Genomic DNA, 21021 nt, shown 5'->3' with positions numbered 1-21021 from the left:
CCCCTTCTCAAAACCACAGCTCCTGTCCCAAAAGCTGCCAAGTGCTCTGGAGCAGTCCCTGTGTCACTGCTCAGTGCAGGAGTTCTGGCTGCAGCAGCCCACCCCACTCAGCCCCCAGTGCAGTTCACGTCCAAAAACAACAGTCCAAAAACTCATTCCCAGGTTCTGCATGTGAGGCAGGAGCTGCTGCCCTTTGGGAAACCACTGTGGAACCTTCTGGCTCTGGTGGAATCCAGTGAGTGAGGGAGGAGATGGGGGTGAGCCTCTGGAAAAGGAATTCCTGCTGAGTTGGAGTCCCGGGGTGACTGGAAACAATTCAGCACTAGGGCTACAGTGCCAAGTCCACCTGGAGCAAAGTGAACCTATCCAAAAACCTGAGCATCCCCCAGCCCAACATCTGGCCAGAATGAGAACTTGTGGGACTGGTAAAATCACATTTCAAAATAAAACCAAGCTGAGTTACAGGAGATGTCTGAAATAAAACCAAGAGTTTTCCAAATGTGATGCTCAAGTTTTTCATGACTGCTGGATGTTTCTTCCCTCTGGTGAAAGTCCAATGGTGAAAGTCCAAAATTGAGGCTGAGTCACCAGTAGATCACTGGGGCTGACAGCAGGAGCGCTCCAAAAATGCAAAGGCAGAGTGAAGTCAGTGTCACTGACTCTTCCCTTTATCTGGGAGGAACTGAAAATATGGCCCAAGAGGCTCCCCTGGTTCCTCTTTACAGCACTCCCTTGCACAAGGGACTAGGCCAGCCAGGATGCTACTCCAAATACTCCTTTTTAAAATTGACAAATACACTGCCAAAATGAAGATTTTAAAAAACAATGGAGCCCTTCCAAGGGGAAATTGGCTTCTGCAAATGTAAAAACAACGCCTCTTTGCCAAGTTCATTCTGGAATATACATGCATTATTGCTAGAGGGGGAAAAATCAGATGAATGAAAACTCTTGTGCAGTTTTTTTATGGTGCCATCCAGAAAGGCATCTGTTGTTTAGCTCGCTGTTGTGAGGATGGGTACTGGTACCCCAAACTCCAGCCCTGTGAAAAAGTACTTGCGTTTTTATGGCCACCGTGTTCCTCCTCTTCATCTGAAGAATCTCCAGCATAGGCCACTAATCCAAAGCCCTTCTCTGCAGTTTTCATCTTCTTGGCTTGATGATCTAGGAGGGGAAAACAAAACAAGCCCCCCAGCCCCCCCAAGAAGGAAAATAATAAAAACAAAACAAATAAAAAGAGATAAAATGCCCCAAAAACGAGTTAATAATAATAAAAAAAGATGTTAATTGTAAATTGTTAGTTGGACACCATTTTGAGGTCACAAGGCCAATGGTCATCCAAGGTCGAAGGCCACACGAAACAGCACCAGCAACAGCCATGTGATCCATCAGAACCATGTAAGAGAACAGAGAAACAAGAAAGAAACACACAGAAAAGGTAAAGTTAGCAAATGGCTCTCAGTGAGGGCAATTTCACCGTTAAAGAGATCAACACGTAAAGAAAAGTAGAAATTTTGCTCAAAAGGAAGCTAACAGGAGAGCAATGTCTGGGAGCAAGACTGCAGAAGAACTAAGGTTAACCAGGCTGGGTGATGTCCCTGCAGAGCTGAGAGCACTGAGCTGTCTGCAGAGATCAACAACTGCAAGTCTGACAGGTTCAAACCTTGCTCAGTGACAGGAAAGATGAAATCCTGGCAGCACTTGTGCTGTCTGCAGCCAGAAATGTGTGGAAATGTGTGGAAATCCCCACCTGAGCAGAATTCTCCCCATGATCCTCAGTGCCTCTGAGGCAGCTGCTCACAATACAAAGCCACAAAACAACCCCACCACATTTTGTGCTGCCTGATGGGCCAAATCTCCCTGTCTTTAGTCCCTCACTTAATCAAAATCTCCTCATTTCATACAGATATTTCTTAAAGCTTTGAGAAGCAACCTCTGCATGACAATGCAAACCCACAAAAGAACCCCACCATATTCTGTGCTGCCTGATGGGTCAAAACTCCCTGTCTTTAGTCCTTTATTGGTTAAACTCCCTTAATTTCATACAGATATTTATTAAAGCTTTGAGAAGCAACCTGTGTGCATAACAATGCAAAGCCACAAAATAACCCCACCACATTCTGTGCTGCCTGATGGGCCAAATTTCCCTGTCTTTAGTCCCTCACTTAATCAAACTCCCTCATTTCATACAGATATTTATTAAAGCTTTGAGAAGCCACCTGTGTGTATAACCACAGCAAGCACCAGTGATTTTAGAGCAGTGCAACATCACCTGCTTTGCACTTCAACACACAACAGCCAAAAAACCCCACCAGTTTAGGCAAATGTTAAAACCAGCACCATTTGGGAGAGGAAACTGGACTTAGAAGGGTGTTTGGGAGAGGAAACTGGACTTGCAGGGGTGTGTGACCCATTGCACTCACCATGGTTGCCTGGCAAAGACCCCGCACCTTTTCTTTCTTCCGATTCCGATTTCATTCCAGTGACAGGAAAAGCTGGCGGAGGCATCAACTGCCTGTTTAAAACAAGATTGTTTCTTTTGTAAACCAAGCTAAGAGTCAAAAGTAATAAACATCACATTCCTAACTCAGATCTTGGGCTGAGGAGTTGAATTTTAAGTTCCTTGACTCTTCCAGTGACTGTGCTGGTGGACTGGAGTGACTGGTGGCCCCAACCTGGAGCTCTGCAAGGCCTGTCCTCTCCCAGCATTCTTACTGGGACAGGAATGGATTGGATGGATGGATGGATGGATGGATGGATGGATGGATGGATGGATGGATGGATGGATGGATGGATGATGGATGGATGATGGATGGATGGATGGATGGATGATGGATGGATGGATGGATGGATGGATGGATGGATGATGGATGGATGATGGATGGATGGATGGATGGATGATGGATGGATGGATGGATGGATGGATGGATGGATGGATGGATGGATGGATGGATGGATGGATGGATGGATGGATGGATGGATGGATGGATGATGGATGGATGGATGGATGGATGGATGGATGGATGGATGGATGGATGGATGGATGGATGGATGGATGGATGGATGGATGATGGATGGATGATGGATGGATGATGGATGGATGGATGGATGGATGGATGGATGATGGATGGATGCATGGATGCATGGATGCATGCATGGATGGATGGATGATCAGATGGGTAAGGAACTGGCTGGATGGCCATGTCCCAAGAGTTACAACCCCAGCTCAATGTCCAAGATGACACCAGTAACAAGCAGTGGCCCTCAAGGGTCTGTGCTGGGGCCAGTACAATGGAATGTGTGACAGAGGCAAAATACCAGAGCCACACAAAGACTTAGGTAGGAGTGGAAAAGAAGCAATTTTTATTCTGTAGCATCAAAAGGTAACCCTTGCATCCCTTCTCCTTAAAAAAACCCAACCCAAAATACAAAAAACCCCCATCCAACACCAAACAATCCCCAAATCCCAGAAGAGAACATGAAAAACATCTCAGAAATAAGCTTTGCACAAGAACCAGGAGAACCTGCCCCTGATTCCTCACTCACCTGTCCCTCTCTCTCTCCTTTCCTGAGGAACTTGCTGCCTTCGCCGCGGCTCCCTCGATTTCACTCTGACTGGAGAAGCCTGTACCTAAATTAGTCATATGAATGGGTCCATGCTATGAGCAGAAAAACACACGGCATTAGCAAATCTACAACTACAACAAAAGCTACAGCTCCTTAATGATACTGTTAGGAAACCCAACCTTTCAGAAGGAATCCCTAAGCACCACTGCTACACAAAATGCTTTCTCCTCAAAATATCTGAGGGCAGCTTTCTCCTCAAAATATCTGAGTGGTGGGAGACAGGTCTGAGCACCACTCGGGAAAACTCCTCACCACCTACTCCACCCTGTCAGCAGTTCAGGACAATAAAGAGAGCTGCTCCCTTCATGGATCACCTATCAGCTCCTCAGCCAGCTAATTCTGAACCCTGAATAGAGCTCATGCCACAGGAATCTGTTTGAGATTCTAATATTAGCTCTAACACACAGGCAGTTCCTTATTGCCTCTAGGCAAAGGTTTTATTAAGGGCTCTGCCTGTGGCAGGGGTGTAGCATCAGAGAAATATTTACAGACACTCCCTTTGCTCTCAGGCAAATGGGAAGAACTCAAAATTATTTTTCTTAAAATCATCTAAGTGCCTAAAAGTTATTTTTCTTAAAATCATCTAATACCATAAAAATTATTTTTCTTAGTCATCTAACGACCTAAATAAATAAGCTTTTAAACTAAGCTTCTTGAAATCCTCTCAAGTGCAACCTGCAAGGTAAATGGGAAAAACTAGAAGTTATTACATTTCCCTCCCTCAAAAAGCCCACCTAAAGACCCCAAAAAATTCCAATAAAGCCCCAAATAATTTCTTTTTAAGCCAAGCAGTCCCACACTCTTGTCATGTCTGTGACCTGGATGCAGCACTCATCTTTGGGAAGGGCTGAGGGTATGGAAAGCAGCTGGAATGAGTTAATCCACAGCTTTGGAGCAGTGCATCCACTCAGAGACACCAAAATGTGGGCCCTGTGCTTTGGGACAACCACTGCCCTGTGCCCAAGGCCCTGCACAACTGCTCCAACAACCTGGGCTAACAACAACCCAATCTCTGCCTGGTGAGGGAAGGAAAATTGCTGATTTTATTCCACCTGGTATCCCAGCAGTCCTGACTCTCTCTCATCAGGCAGCTCCTCGGTGAAGCGTCTCTTTTGGCCCTGGGGATGGGGCTGCACCTGGGGCTGGCTACCAGTTGGCATGCTGGTTTTTACTGGGGCAGCAGGAAGGAAAGGAGCACTCAGAGGACTCTGCTGGGCACAAGTCAGAGAGAAAACACAGGAAAAATTGATAATGTGCATGTAAAGTATTCATTCACTGCAGTAAGGAGGAGAACATACAAATAGTTTCTCTAGAGATAAGAGAATTTAGAGGAAAATTCACAATTGAAGAGGTAAAACAAGGATTTCATTTAGAGAATGCTCCCACCTCAAACTAATCCCCAGCTGTAATTTAAACTCAGGCACCTACACAGGGGCACCACAGAGTGTGATGATGCTCCTCAGAAATTGAATTGACTCCCCAACCCCTGAAAATGTCCTTGCTGTTAAGAGGACAGGTGTAGTTTATAAAATTAATACAGAATATGAATAATATGAGCAGAATATGAAGGGAAGAATATGAAGGGAAGAATGGGAAGGGCAGAATGGGAAGGGCAGAATGGGAAGGGCAGAATGGGAAGGGCAGAATGGGAAGGGCAGAATATGAAGGGCAGAATATGAAGGGCAGAATATGAAGGGCAGAATATGAAGGGCAGAATATGAAGGGCAGAATATGAAGGGCAGAATATGAAGGGCAGAATATGAAGGGCAGAATATGAAGGGCAGAATGTGAAGGGCAGAATGTGAAGGGCAGAATGTGAAGGGCAGAATGTGAAGGGCAGAATGTGAAGGGCAGAATGTGAAGGGCAGAATGTGAAGGGCAGAATGTGAAGGGCAGAATGTGAAGGGCAGAATGTGAAGGGCAGAATGTGAAGGGCAGAATGTGAGGGGCAGAATGTGAGGGGCAGAATGTGAGGGGCAGAATGTGAGGGGCAGAATGTGAGGGGCAGAATGTGAGGGGCAGAATGTGAGGGGCAGAATGTGAGGGGCAGAATGTGAGGGGCAGAATGTGAGGGGCAGAATGTGAGGGGCAGAATGTGAGGGGCAGAATGTGAGGGGCAGAATGTGAGGGGCACAATGTGAGGGGCACAATGTGAGGGGCACAATGTGAGGGGCACAATGTGAGGGGCACAATGTGAGGGGCACAATGTGAGGGGCACAATGTGAGGGGCACAATGTGAGGGGCACAATGTGAGGGGCACAATGTGAGGGGCACAATGTGAGGGGCACAATGTGAGGGGCACAATGTGAGGGGCACAATGTGAGGGGCACAATGTGAGGGGCACAATGTGAGGGGCACAATATGAAGAATGGAATAGGAAAAACAGAATGGGAAAAACAGAATGGGAAAAATAGAATATGAAGAACAGAATATGAAGAATGTAGTAGGAAGCTGCCAACCCAACAATTTAGTTGCTTAGAAGGATGGATCAGCTAAACAATAACAAAAACCACAAACATCCTCCCAAAAAAACCCCAAAACAAACAAACCAACGAAAAAAAGCACTAAAAAAGGCTAAAATAAAGCCCTAAAGAAGAACGACAGAGTCTTTTCTCCACAGCAAAGAGTGACCCCGAGCAGTACCTGGCCCGTGCTGGCTGGAGGCTGCACCTGAGGAATGGGGTACTGGGTGGGCACGGGTGGCACGGCCGTGGGCAGCGCTGGGAGGACGCCAGGAGCCAGGGGCACTGCAGGGGGGACCATCCCTGGCACCCCATAGGGAGGCTGGACAGGCTGCTGAGGAGGGGGAACCACGGGATAGCCAGACTGGTACCCGTTGGAGGGGTAATAGGAGGGCTGGGAGGGGACGCTGTTGATCGTGGCTGGCTGGGTGAAGCCTGGAGAGAGGCAGAAAGGACAAAAGGACATCTTAGTTCTGCCACAGACACCACAAAAGCCAATCGATTCCAAATGGAAAAGAGGCTGAAGTCTCAAAGGTGATTTTTACCTGCCAAGGGAACTGCAGTGGTTATCTGGTTCACAAATCGAGAGTACTCGGCGTGAACCTAGGAGGAATTTCAAAGATTAGACAATAAAAATAAAAATATTGACATTTCTGTAACTGCCTATAACCATGTGAGGGAATGCTGATTCCAGAACACACTGTGCACAAGGACAGCAATAACCCAAACATGAAAATCCACCCACCAAAATCCCATCAACATCCCCTGATCCTACTGGCCTCTGTGGCAGATTTAGTTAATACTAATACTAATACTAATACTAATACTAATAATAATAATAATAAGGATAATAATAATAAGGATAATGATAATAAGGATAATGATAATAAGGATAATGATAATAAGGATAATAATAATAAGGATAATAATAAGGATAATAATAAGGATAATAATAAGGATAATAATAAGGATAATGAGGATAATAATATATATAATATTTGGATCATATTTGGGATAATAATAAAATATAACAAAATAAAATATAATGTTAAAATATGATAAAAATATAATAAAACGTAATAAAAATATAATAGAATAATAAAATATAATAAAAATATGATAAGTATATAATAAAAATAATAGATGTACTAATTAAATATAATAATATAATAAATATATATTAAAATTATAATAATAAAATATAATTATAAAATATAAAAATGGAATGTAATATATATTTTTTATAGGAAAGAGAGTGGCAAATTGATTTCTTCAATATTAATTAGTTCAATATTATTAATTACTACAACAGAGCCTCAGAGAATAAAAAAGCTTCCAAATATTTTTCAAAAGAAACTTTGTATCCTCTACTCCATTATCTTATTATTATCTTAACTGAAAGACTCTCCAGAACTTTATTCTTATTTATATAAGGAAGCTGAGAAATTGAAGATTCTCTGTGTATGGGAGAGATTTTCTAGAATTTTTTTGCAACAGCAATCACTTGATCTTTCCTAAAGCAGCCAGGGCAGCTCTGGCTATCAAAGAGGGGAAGCTGGAGCAAGGAGCAAAAAGCAGATTTATGTTTGCAGATATTCCCTTCTCCTCACCCCCAGTTCTGCTCTGGAACCATTTGAATTTTTTGCCCCTAAAATTCTCAGCTCCTTCCTGAGAAATATTATTTATTCTCTGTACAAGAATTCCACAGCAACCCTTGGGAGGAGAAACCTATGAGGTTTCTCCTTGACACATGAAGAGCTTTGCTGAAAGAATTAAGATTTTTTTAATGCACATCCCAAACTACAGAAGGCTCTGAAATCTCCCATTTGTAAGAGTTACTCACTGTTTGCAAGAGGTTCTCACACAGCTTTTTAGCAGCTGCCAAACCTTCTGGCTTTGGGTGACTGAAAAAATACACCAAAAAAATAAATTATAAGAACAAACTTTTCTGTCAAATTTGGGAGCTCCTTCTCTGCCCTATCACCATAGGGTTACATCCTTATCACTTTAGAGACACCTCTAAAGTCAAGCCAGGTGCAAAAATTTATTTAATTTGCATTAAATCAGTCCAAATGAAGAATTTCACACAGTGATTAAAGATTGAGCAACATTCCTGACTGGGCATTGGGATTTTTAATGGGATTTTTTTAAAATGGATTTTTAAAATGGGATTTTTTAAAATTGATTTTTAATGGGAATTTTTAAAATGGATTTTCGTGGGATTTTTAAAAATTGGGGTTTTTTTTAATTAGATTTTTAAAAAATGAATTTTAAAATTGATTTCTATGGGATTTTTAAAAAATGGATTTTTATGAGATTTTTTTAAAATTTGATTTTTGAACTGGATTTTTTTTAAAACTGATTTTTAAATGGGATTTTTTAAAATTGACTTTTATGGGATTTTTAAAAATTTAATTTTTATGGGATCTTTTTAAATTTTTTTTTTAATGGGATTTTTTTTTAAATTGACTTTTATGGGATTTTAAAAATGATTTTTTAATGAGATTTTTTTTAAATGGATTTTTATGGGATTTTTTAAAATTGATTTTTAAAGGGATTTTTTAAAATGGATTTTTTAAATGTTTTTTTTTTAATTGACTTTTATGGGATTTTTTTAAATTGATTTTTATGGGATCTTTTTAAAATTGATTTTTATGGGATCTTTTTAAAATTATTCTTTTATGGGATTTTTTTAAATGATTTTTAATGGGATTTTTTTTTTAATTGATTTTTAGGGGATTTTTTAAAATTATTTTTAATGGTATTTTTAAAATTGACTCATGGGATTTTTTAAAATTGATTATTAAAGGGATTTTTTAAAATGGATTTTAAATTTTTTTTTAATTGACTTTTATGGGATTTTTAAAAATTGATTTTTATGGTATTTTTTTAAATATATTTTTATGGGATTTTTTTAAAGGGTTTTTTTTGGATTTTTTTTAAATGGATTTCTATGGGATTTTTTTAAAGTGGCTTTTTATGGGATTTTTTTAAATGGGCTTTTTATGGGATTTTTTAAAAATAATTTTTAAATTTTTTAATTTTTATGGGATTTTTTAAAACAGATTTTAAATGGGATTTTTTTAAATGGATTTTTATGTGTTTTTTTTATAAATGGATTTTTAATGGAATTTTTTTAAAAATGGATTTTTTAATGGGATATTTTTTATAAATGGATTTTTATGGGATTTTTTTTTTAAATGGATTTTTAATGGGATTTTTTTATATAAATGGATTTTTAATGGGATTTTTTTTATAAATGGATTTTTAATGGGATTTTTTTTAAGTGGATTTTTATGGGACTTTTTTAAAAATGGGTTTTTAATGGGATTTTTTTGCAACTCCCCCATACCTGATGTAGATGTACATGGGTTCAAAGGCTTCTCTGCCTGATGCTGGTTCTATGCAACCTGAGCCTTTCCCTCGAAGAAAGACTTTGGCACCAGTTTCAATCTGAATGTGCTGCAAGTAGGAGCAGCCAGGCCCTTCCACCTTCTCCTTCACATTAAATGTGGGAACAGCATGTTCCAGCCCAACAAACAACTTGTCCTGGACATAATGCATCTGCAAATGAACAGCAAATCTTTAATATTTCATTTTCATTTCACTGAGGGCAGACATCTCACTGCTGGGACACACAGAAGGCTTCAGGGTCAGATGCAAAAATATTAGTTCTGAAGTAAAAATTGATTTCTATTTCAATGTCAACACCTTCTGCAGGCCTTAATCAGCAGACAGCTTGTCCTGGACATAATGCATCTGGAAATGAACAGCAAAAGCTTTAATATTTCACTCTAATTTCACTGAGGACAGACATCCCACTGCTGGGACAGACAGAAGGGTTCAGTGTCAGATGGCACAGTGAGCCCTGGGCTTTTCTGGAGGTAGGACTGCTCTCTCCATCCCTTTGCTTTTAGGAGGCCACTGTCACCTGAGTCTCACTCTCCAGACTCAGTCTTGTTAGTCCTCCAGATTTCACAACACAAGCTGGGGGTGATTTTTTTGGGGTGGTTTTTCAGCTTTTGTGCTGTGATTTTGTTGTTTTTTTTAATAAATAAATAACACGTGACACATCTGCTTTGTAAAAGGCAAATCTTGTAAGCAGTGATAGTCAATAAAATTCACTCACCCCTGACTGGAATGGAGGTTTTTGGCCAACAGCTGGAGTAATCTGAGTGATGGGGGCTGGCTGGTGATAGACAGTGACTGTGGCCCCATTGAATGTGGGGCTGGAGCCCGTGGCTGCTTTCACCACTCCATTGGTAATGATCTCCTTGATTCTGTTAACAGCTCCTAGGTGAGAGAACAAAATTCATTCTAATTCAGCAGCCCAGAGTAGTCAAACTGTGACATAACAGGGTTGTTTTGCATATTCTGTTATGGGATTGCATCCCCAGTGGGGCCCAGGGTTTGCACCCCTGTATGGGATCATAGAGGATCCCCAGGGATCCTGGAGCTGGGTGAGGGAGGTTTAGGATGGATACAGGAAAAGGTTTTTCCCCAGAGGGTGCTGGGCACTGCCCAGGCTCCCCAGGGCATGGGCACAGCCCCAGGGCTGCCAGAGCTGCAGGAGGGTTTGGGAAATGCTCCCAGGGTGGGATTTTGGGGTGTCAGTGCAGGGCCAGGGCTTGGACTGGGTGATCCCTGTGGGTCCCTCCCAGCTCAGGTATTCAGTGAAATATCAGAATTTCTTCTCCATTTCCACCCTGATAAAGCTTGGGCAATGTTTTAAGGCAAGGTCAGGGAGGAACAACCCCAGGCACCAGCACAGGCTGGGGGTGACCTGCTGGGGAGGATCTGAGGGGTGTCACCAAGCTGTCCCTGAGCCAGCACTGTGCCCTGGCAGCCAGGGGACAGAGGGGTCCTGGGCTGGGTGAGGAAGAGCATTCCCAGCAGGTCAGGGGGTGCTCCAGGCAGTGCTGAACCTCTGCAGGGCTGTGCCCAGCTCTGGCACCCTCAGCACAGCAGGGCCAGGGAGCTCCTGCAGGGTGACAAAGGATGCTGAAGGGCCTGGAGGGTCCCTGCCCAGAAAGGTGGGGGAGCTGGGGCTGCTCAGCCTGGAGAGGAGCCCCAGGGAGAGGGGCCTCAGCCCTGGGTGTCCCCAGGTGTCACTGGGTGTCTCTCAGTGTCTCTGGCTGTTCCTGTCTGTCCCTGGGTGTCCCTAGGTGTCCTTGTCTGTCTCTGAGTGTTCCTGGGTATCCCTATCTGTCTCAGGGGGTCCTTGACTGTCCCTGACTGCCCCTGGGTGTCTCTGAGCATCCCTGGCTGTCCCCAGATGTCCCTGTGTGTGTCTGGGTGTCCCTGTCTGTCCCTGGCTATTCATGAGTGTCCCTGTCTGTCTCTGGGTGTTCCTATCTGTTCCTGGCTGTCCCCAGGTGTCCCTGTCTGTCCCAGTCTGTCCCTGTGTGCAGAGGTCAGAGCAGCCCCAGGCTCTGCTCCAGGCCCAGCAATGGCCCCAGAGGCACGGGCAGGGCCTGAGCCCAGGAGCTGCCCCTGGCCAGGAGGCAGAACTGCTGCCCTGGGCAGTGCCAGCCCTGAGCAGAGCCCAGAGAGGCTGTGGAGCCTCCGTGCCTGGGGATCCCAGAGCCACCTGCAACAGCCCTGGGATGTCCCTGCCTGGGGATCCCAGAGCCACCTGCAACAGCCCTGTGCCCTCTGCTCTGGGATGGCCCTGTCTGAGCAGGGTGGTGGCACCAGATGTGACCCTCTGTGGTCATTCTGGCAGGAGGCCTCCCTGTCACACCCCTGTTCCCATGGATCTGGGTGTGTTATCAGTGAGATAAGAGCTGTACCTGCCCACTCCCCCCCCACCTTCCTTGCAGTCTATCCAAAATTTTCATTTCCTGATGAATGCAGTCCATGGCACCTCAGGGATTTCTGAGCAGAGATCTCAGTATCAGTGTTTGAATGGAGTCTGTTATCACCACCAAGGTGTTTATAACTCAAATCCAACCCTTTATCACAAACAGGGAGAGAAAAACCAAAATATTTTGTACTCACTGTCAACCAACTCCCGTGTCTGACCCTGAACGTGAAGATACAGAGGACGATCTCTGGAAAGAAAAAGTCAAATATTCAATTAAACCCACAGACAACACAATAATAATGGACCCAATCTAATTATATTACAGTCATAACATGCAGAAAGACTTCCATAAAAATCTGAAATGCCCTCCAGATAACAGAACACAAATTCCTTGACTATCACAGTGCTCAGGCAGAAAAGCTCTGCACTGAAAATCTGATCCAGGAATTGATGATGATTCAGAAAAGTTACAGCACTGAAAACTTGAATTAGCTTGCCCACATAAATGGGTCACAAACTAAAAGCAGCAAGAAATTGGGAAGTATTTGGGCAGTTGCAGTCTTCTGTGAGGAGAAGTTGAGCACAGTGTGATCTGTCAGGGTCATGGCTGGGGTGGTTGTTTCAGCCCAGGACCACCAGAATGGCAAATTTATAGGAGAACCAACCAAGCAGAACCCCAGCACTCTGTCACCTCAGAGAAAAAAAAAGCAGAACCTCCAAAAATAAAAATACAAACCCAGGTCCCACTTTGGCTTTCTCTTCTGCAGTCATGAACCTCCCTCGAGTGGAGACAGCTGCTCCACTCAGGCGACTGATCTGCAAAAAATGGACAAAACCCAGTGAAACACCTGCCAGCAGCAAACAAGGCACACACAGAATGCCAAAACTTCAACAATGTTCTTGTAAAAACCCCCAGAAACCATTAATGAAGTGCTAAGAGGCTGATGCTGGCTCTGAAGTCATAATACTGATGCCTTGTGAAGGCTGATTTAGAACAGAGGCTGGACAGAGTTAATTAATAAAGTAGGGATTTATTAAAAGGCCTCAACAGATTCACCTTGAGCAGCACCAGAGCCCAGCCAGGGCTCCACCCAAGATGAACCAAAATGGTCCCAAAAATGGATGACTGGTCGTGGGGTCCCACACTGTTGTAAGTTTTGTCTCGTAGTATATTTGACTTAATTGTCTAATCACAGTTCCAGCCCATGCAGTCCCATTTTTCCTGTTTTTCTCTCTTCAGCCCATGTTGTTTGTGCTCTTGTGCTGAGATTTGGATCATTTGTCCTTGGTGCCCAGCTGGAGCAGGAATTGTTTTGTCTCCCTGCTCTGTGAAGTGAGCTCAGCATCCCCTCATATGAAACCCAGACTCACACACTAAAGCAGCCCAGAACATGAAAAATAGAAAAACTAAACACTGAGGCATCAATACAACCATTTACTGAGCAAACCAACAAACCCCTTTAGAAAACACGAGTTTCCTAGAAAGAAACAACCCCTGAACAGAGTTCACTGCGAGTTCTTTCACCTTATCTCCTCAGGAACAAGGTGAAAGGTGGCCAGGGTTATGTAAGCCCAGAGCTCCCTGCCAAGGCAGCAGAGCTGCTGCAGGGAGGTATTTTTAAGGTCCCCCTGATGAAGGAAGGAAATGATGAATCTGGCTCCATGTTCTTAGAAGGCTAATTTATTATCATATCATATCATATTATATCATATCATACCATATTATATCATCTCATACTATACTATACTACATTATATTGTATTATATTATATAATATCACATTGTATTATATCACATTATATTATATTATATTATATTGTGCTATATTGTATTGTGCTATATTATGCTATATCACATTATGCCTTATTATATTACATTATATTATATTAAACTATATTATACTATACTAAATTATATTATACTATATTATATTACATATATTGTAATTATATATAATATATATAATTATATATAATTATATTATACTATATTATATTACATTATATTGTACTATATCATATAATATCACATTATATCACATTATATTATATTATATTGTGCCATATTGTATTGTGCTATACTGTATTGTGCTATATTATGCTATATCACATTATGCCTTATTATATTACATTATATTATATTATACTATATTATATTACATTATATGGTATTATATCATATAATATCACATTGTATTATATCACATTATATTATATTATGCCATATTATATTATATTGTGCTGTATTATATTGTGCTATATCACATTGTGCCATATATTATATTATATTATATCATACTATATTATATCATATCATAGAATGCTATACTAAAGCTATCCTCAAGACTAGAGAAAGGATACAGACAGAAAGCTAAAAGATAATAATGAAAACTCCTGACTCTCTCCTCAGAGTCCCAACACAGCCTGACCATGATTGCTCATTAAGTAAAAACAATTCACCTGTTGGATAAACCATCTCCAACCGCATTCCAAAGCAGCAAACCACAGGAGAGCAAAATGAGATCATAGTGTTTGCCTTTTTCTCTGAGGCTTCTCAGGAGAGAAATCCTGGGCAAAGAGGGTTTTTCAGCCAATATGCCAGTGCCACTGGGGGTGTGGGACATACCTCATCCTGGGTCTGGCCCCGGGTCAGCAGGTTCCTGCACGTCAGGGGGACATCATTGATCTCCACCTCTGCCACCACAAGGTCATCCTTGCTTTTACTCGTGGCTGGACCTTTTCCCAGAGCCTGCAGCTTCAAAGAGAAGCAGTTGCAAAAGTGGAAAAAAAAGCACAAACAAACTCAAGGGGGGAAGGTCCTTGTTGTTCACCCCCTTCAGTTGTTGAAGGCAAAATTTACATATTGCACATTGAAAAAATCCTTACAGACTGCACAGGAAAGCACATTGGAATTGCTGCTGGATCTGCCCAAATAAACACACTGGGTTTATCTTCAGCATTTATTAATAAAATAAATAATAAACATCCTTCTTGTGCACCCCCTTCAGTTGCTGAAGGTAAAATCTTTACACAGATTAGTGAAAAGTACATTGGAATTGCTGCTGGATCTGCCCAAATAAACACACTGGGTTTATCTTCAGCATTTATTAATAAAATAAATAATAAACATCCTTCTTGTGCACCCCCTTCAGTTGCTGAAGGTAAAATCTTTACACAGATTAGTGAAAAGTACATTGGAATTGCTGCTGGATCTGCCTCCTCACAGCCCAAATAAACACAGTGGGTTCATTTTCAGCACACATTCATAGAATAATTAATGTTTCTGCTCTGTACATCATGTGGAACTGAGCTGTAGAGCTATTAGAGGTTAACATCCTTCTTGTTCACCCCTTTCAGGTTTTGAAGGCAACAGAAGCGATTTAAGGAGAATTTGGGACAATTTCCCACTTTTTTTTTTCCAGTTGAGAGTAAATTCCAGATTAGTGGAAAGCAACTTGGAGTTACTGCTGGATCTGCCTCCCCACAGCCCAAATCAACACAGTGGGTTTATTTTCAGCACATATGAACAGATAATTAATGTTTTGCTCTGTACATGATGTGGAACTGAGCTGCAGAGTTGGTAGAACAGAAACCAAAGCATTTCCCACTGGAGTTGGCAGCTCTGACAGAAATCTGAGAGCCCAGTGAAATGTGCACTTCATGTTTGTAGCTCCTGCTCCTCTGAACAGCCTTCAGAGGCAGAATTTAGAATTTCTGCTCAAGATCTGAACTCATCCACGCTGTATTTGTCCCCATCTTTAAGACAGGGGTGCCATCTTTTGTGTCAGCCTAAGAAATAAAAAGGCACAGTGAGAGATTCAGAAGATAACAGTGGAAGAGCTGGGAGTTACCACAAAGAACTTTTCAATGTACAGAGTTAGCACAGCCTCCTAAATATCCTGAAATTCATTTGGGGGACACAAAGGTCAAACAAGACTCTATAAAAAAAAAGAAAACCTTCCAGGATCACCAATTCACTGTCACAAATATAACTTGAAGGAGGCAGCTACAGAGGGACTCCAGCACAGGGCACTGTTCTGACTTTAAACTGCTCCACTCTTGCCACACTTTAAAAAAAAAAATACATTCATTAACCTGCAGCTCCTTAATTTCCATTGCCTCACAACCTGCAAGGTCATGAGAGTTAATTATTCTAGAAATGCCAGCACTGAACATGTTCTACCAAAAGCAAAATATGCAGTGAAAGAACTATATATATAGTTACTATATATATATAATATATATAAACATATATAAAAATATAAATACATCTTTATTAGATATTGTATATAGAGTTATTATATTTTACAAAGGGTGTAATAAAACTGGCACCCCAAATGCACATGAATCACTTGATTAATGGTTCCCACAGAGCAAAACAGTTTGTCACAGGATGCCAGAGTGCCACCAGAGCCTGGGACAAAAACAGAGCAGGGAGAATGAGACAGCACCAGCACCTGCCAATTTTGGGATCTCTCAAAATGGATTTTACTTCATGGGCTGTGACAGAAGTGTCAGGGAAGCAATTTAAGGAGAATCTGGGACAATTTCCCACTCTTTTTTTAAATTGTGAGTAAATTCCATGGAAAAAATGAGCACACCAAAAAGGCTGCAAGGGTGTTTCACCCCCAGAAGTGATTTAAGGAGAATTTGGGACAATTCCCCAGCTTTTTTTTTTAATTTGTGAGTAAATCCTGTGGCAAAATGAGCATTCCAAAAAGGCTGCAGGGGTATTTCAGCCCTAGAAGTGACAGGGAAGCAATTTAAGGAGATTTTGGGACAATTTCCCACTCTTTTTTTTAATCTGTAGTAAAATTCTGTGACAAAATAAGCACTCCAAAAAGGCTGCAGGGGTATTTCACCCCCAGAAGTGATTTAAGGAGATTTTGGGACAATTTTGCACTCTTTTTTTTTTTATTTGTGAGTAAATCCCATGTTCAAAATGAGCACTCCTTTGGGTGCAGCCTCACAGGGCAAACCCTCAGAGTGGCACCAGTGTAAAAAAAAACCCAAAAACCAGTGTGAAAAAAGAAATACAACACTATAAAACCCATTCTCCTTGTTCATTTTTTATTTCAATGAGTTTGGATGGAAATTAGGACCCTCAAAGATGGAAGGGAGGGAGTGCAGAGGAGGCCCCAGAGCTGCAGGCTGGGAGTGCTCACCTGGAGAAGGATCCAGGGGGAGCTCAGAGCCCCTTGCAGGGCTTAAAGGGTTATAAAAATGAGCAAAAAGGACTTTTTAGCAGAGCACAAAGTAACAGGACATGGGGCAATGGTTTTTAAATGACAGATGGCAGGGTTGGGTGGGATCTTGGGAAAGAATTGTTCACTGGGAGGGTGTGAGGCCCTGGCACAGGGTGCCCAGAGCAGCTGGGGCTGCCCCTGGATCCCTGGCAGTGCCCAAGGCCAGGCTGGACAGGGCTGGGATGGTGGAAGGTGTCCCTGCCATGGCACTGGAGGAGTTTTTGGGCCTATTTCAACCCCAACCATTCCATGGTTCCATGAGAACATTGCTCAGAATTCCCCCCACCAAAAATCCCCTTGCACCTAAACTGGGAGGGGGTGAGGAGCTGGAACTCCTGAGCTCCCCAGTCTTTGGATGCTTGGATTAAACACTTGAAAAGAGATTTCCCTGAGCAGCTGGGGCTGCCCCTGGATCCCTGGCAGTGCCCAAGGAGCCACCTGAGGCAGTGGAAGGTGTCCCTGCCATGGCAGGGGTGGGACAAGATGAGCTCTAAGCTCTCTTCCAACCCAAACCACCCTGTGGCTCCATGAAACTTGAAACAGCTTCTAAACTTGGCTCTAGCACAGGCTGAGGACAGGCAGAAGAGCAAGATAAGAATGGGACTGGAACTGGAAAAGCAGTTTGAAGTTAAACTTGCTTTAGAATAGAAAACTCAGAGATTATTTAAGAGGAACACACCAGTCCAACTGCCTGAGCTCATCAGGGTCAACCAAGCTCGGGGCAGGGCCCAGCAAAAGCTGAATAAGCTGATTAGGACTTGGATATACAGCTCATACTGGGAACTTCTTCAGGCACTAAAATCATTTGGCCCCATATTTTAAAGCAGTCGTTTCACACTGCAGTTTCTCATCAGCTCTGCTCTCTGGAAAAATCCTCGTGGCTCCCTCACAACTCAGAATATTCTACGCTTCTGAGAAAAAAACCAAACTTTTTTACCTCCCTACAGGTGGCTTTGGTAAAATCTCACAGCGGACTGACCTCACAGCCATCCACTGCCTTCTGTTACGCAGAAAAATATTTTTAAAATTATTCCCGACTGTTTTTATGGCAGCCGATTTCCTGAACCACCCCCGCGCCCACCCACCCACCTTGTCCGCCGTGCTGGGCGCCGGCTTCAGCTTCCCTTTGGCCATCAGCATCGCGTTGATCTTCGCCGCCACGGCCGCGGCCGCATCCAGCGCTCCCGAGGGCGCCGCCGAGCTCTCGGACCCGGCCACGGCGGCGGCGCCATCGCCACCCCCACCGGGGAACGGCCGCCCGGGCAGCGGCGCCGTGCCGGGGAGGAGGAAATTAGGAGCCGGGCCGGGCTGATCCCACTTGCTGCGGCGCCTGGAAAAGACAGAGGGAGCGTGAGGCGCTGCTCCGAGGGGCACCGGGGCCGCCCGAGCCGCCGCGGCCGCGCCTCACCCGCCCGCGGCCCCCGCGTCCCGCTGCGCTCCGCCGCCCGCCGACATGGCCGCCACGGCTGCCGGGCGTCACTTCCGGCTCCGCGCCCGCCGCGCGCCGCCGCTTCCGCCCGTTGCCATGGAGACGGCGCGGCCACTTCCGGTCGCTGCCATGGGGACGGACGTGGCACCGCGGGCCGGGGGTGGTGAGGGGGGAAAGGACCCCAAAGATCACCCAGATCACCCCCGCTAATGTTCCCACGTGTGTTAGCCCAAGGATTATGCTGTTTTCCCAAAATTAAGTGTAAATATGTAACTTTGTTTTGGCCCAGCTGGAGTTTGGACGCACCTTGTGCCATTTTATCCCAAGGCAATACAGAAATTACAACATCTAAAAGGACCCCAAAGATCACCCCCTCTATTATTCCTATGTGTGTTAGCCCAAGGATTGTGCCATTTTCCCAAAATGAAGTCTAAATATGTAACTGTTTTGGCCCAGCTGGAGTTTGGATGCACTTTGTGCCATTTTATCTCAAGACAATACAGAATTTACAGTGTCTAATGTTAACAACAAATCATCCACACATTGCATGAAACTCAGTTCAAAGGGTGATTTCACAGCCCTTAAATCCACTGTGGGTCACTGTGTCCTGAGGGGGAAAAAGCAGCCCAAAGATGACCCCCTCTATTATTTCCAAGTATATTATCCCAAGGATTATGCTGTTTTCCCAAAATGTTTTCCCAAAGTTACAATTATGTAACTGTTTTGGCAAAGCTGTTGTTTGGATGCCATTTTATTCCAGGGCAATACAGAAATTACAGTGTCTAATGTAAAGGCATTTTCATCACTGCTTGCTAAAAACAAATCATCTACACATTGCATAAATCTTGTTTCAAATGGTAATTTCACAGTCCTTAAATAAACTGTGGGTCACTGTGTCCTGAGGGGGAGAAGGACCCCAAAGATTATCCCCTCTATCATTCCTATGTGTATTTTCCCAAGGATTGTGCCATTTCCCCAATATTAAATGTAAATATGTAACTTTGTTTTGGCCTAGCTGGAGTTTGGATGCACGGTGTGCCATTTTATCCCAAGGCAATACAGAAATTACAGCATCTAAAAGGACCCCAAAATCACCCCTTCTACTGTTTCCACCTGTGTTATCCCAAGGATTGTGCCATTTTCCCAAAATTAAGCCTAAATATGTAAATGTTTTGGCCCAGCTGGAGTTTGGATGCCATTTTAGGCCAGGGCAATACAGAAATTACAGTGTCCAATGTAAAGGCATTCTCATCACTGCTTGTTAACAACAAATCATCCACACATTGCATGAAACGTGATTCAAACTCACAGCCATTCAATCCACTGCATCCTGAGGGGGGAAAGGAGCCCAAAGATCACCCCCTCTATTATTTCCACATGTGTTATCCCAAGGATTATGCTCATATCCCAAGGATTATGCTGTTTTCCCAAAATTAAGCCTAAATATGTAACTGTTTTGGCCCAGCTGGAGTTTGGATGCCATTTTAGGCCAGGGCAATACAGAAATTACAGTGTCCAATGTAAAGGCATAATCATCACTGCTTGTCAACAACAAATCATCCCCACATCACACAAAACTCCATTCAAACAGTGATTTCACAGCCCTTAAATCCACTGTGGGTCACTGTGTCCTGAGGGGGGAAAAGGACCCCAAAGATTATCCCCTCTATCATTCCTATGTGTATTTTCCCAAGGATTGTGCCATTTCCCCAAAATTAAGTGTAAATATGTAACTTTGTTTTGGCCCAGCTGGAGTTTGGATGCACGGTGTTCCATTTTATCCCAAGGCAATACAGAAATTACAGCATCTAAAAGGACCCCAAAATCACCCCTTCTACTGTTTCCACCTGTATCATCCCAAGGATTATGTTGTTTTCCCAAAATTAAGCCTAAATATGTAACTGTTTTGGCCCAGCTGGAGTTTGGATGCCATTTTAGGCCAGGGCAATACAGAAATTACAGTGTCCAATGTAAAGGCATTCTCATCACTGCTTGTTAACAACAAATCATCCCCACATCACACAAAACTCCATTCAAACAGTGATTTCACAGCCCTTAAATCCAATGTGGGTCACTGTCCTGAGAGGGAAAGGACCCCAAAGATCACCTCCTCCATCATTCCTATGTGTATTTTCCCAAGGATTGTGCCATTTTCCCAAAATTAAGTGTAAATATGTAACTTTGTTTTGGCCCAGCTGGAGTTTGGATGCACCATGTTCCATTTTATCCCAAGGCAATACAGAAATTAAAGGGTCTGAAAGGACCCCAAAATCACCTAGAGCAATCCCCTGTGAAAACCCAGTCACTCTCCTGTGAAAATGTAAAAAGTTTCATACAGGACAATAGGAGACAAAATAAAGCAAAAGTTATTACAGCCAGGTGCTTGGTATCCCTGTTACCTTCGGGGATACCCTTTAAATACTTTTTTTATTCTATTAGCTTGTTACATACTCA

At 43.1% G+C, this 21021-nt stretch overlaps 1 protein-coding gene and 1 non-coding gene across 5 annotated transcripts; both read right to left on the bottom strand.

Moving 5' to 3' along the window:
• Positions 1-558: 558 nt before the first annotated feature.
• On the bottom strand, positions 559-18596 carry KHDC4 (KH domain containing 4, pre-mRNA splicing factor). Of its 4 annotated transcripts, none has more exons than XM_066568175.1 (14): positions 18547-18596; positions 18228-18468; positions 14519-14647; positions 12629-12708; positions 12087-12139; positions 10216-10379; positions 9439-9650; positions 7930-7990; positions 6632-6689; positions 6268-6521; positions 4677-4835; positions 3544-3656; positions 2421-2512; positions 559-1161 (listed from the first exon to the last, which is right to left on the bottom strand). In XM_066568175.1, exons 1-14 carry the CDS (start codon positions 18591-18593, stop codon positions 962-964), a joined length of 1863 nt encoding a protein of 620 aa, XP_066424272.1. In that variant the 5' UTR covers positions 18594-18596; the 3' UTR covers positions 559-961. The 4 variants fall into 4 exon arrangements, 3 of the variants coding, with proteins under 3 accessions (XP_066424272.1, XP_066424273.1, XP_066424274.1); XM_066568176.1 differs by having other exon boundaries at positions 4677-4832; XM_066568177.1 differs by having other exon boundaries at positions 14519-14641.
• On the bottom strand, positions 9931-10059 carry LOC136568374 (small Cajal body-specific RNA 4). The gene has a single exon (XR_010785201.1). It is a non-coding gene; the product is annotated as a small Cajal body-specific RNA 4 (non-coding RNA).
• Positions 18597-21021: the final 2425 nt, after the last annotated feature.

The sequence above is a fragment of the Molothrus aeneus genome, chromosome 31 (genome assembly GCF_037042795.1).
Source record: "Molothrus aeneus isolate 106 chromosome 31, BPBGC_Maene_1.0, whole genome shotgun sequence".
Taxonomy (NCBI): Eukaryota; Metazoa; Chordata; class Aves; order Passeriformes; family Icteridae; genus Molothrus; species Molothrus aeneus.
This window is presented reverse-complemented; position numbering and strand designations above follow the sequence as displayed.

Excerpts from the sequence above, each read along its gene's own strand:
- KHDC4 (XM_066568175.1), bottom strand. The coding sequence starts at position 18,593 with ATGTCGGCGGGCGGCGGAGCGCAGCGGGACGCGGGGGCCGCGGGCGG. Across the intron at positions 3,657-4,676 it reads CAGGACTGCTGGGATACCAG|CATGGACCCATTCATATGAC; the intron begins GTGGAATAAAAT and ends TTCTGCTCATAG. Across the intron at positions 2,513-3,543 it reads AAGGAGAGAGAGAGGGACAG|GCAGTTGATGCCTCCGCCAG; the intron begins GTGAGTGAGGAA and ends TGTTTTAAACAG.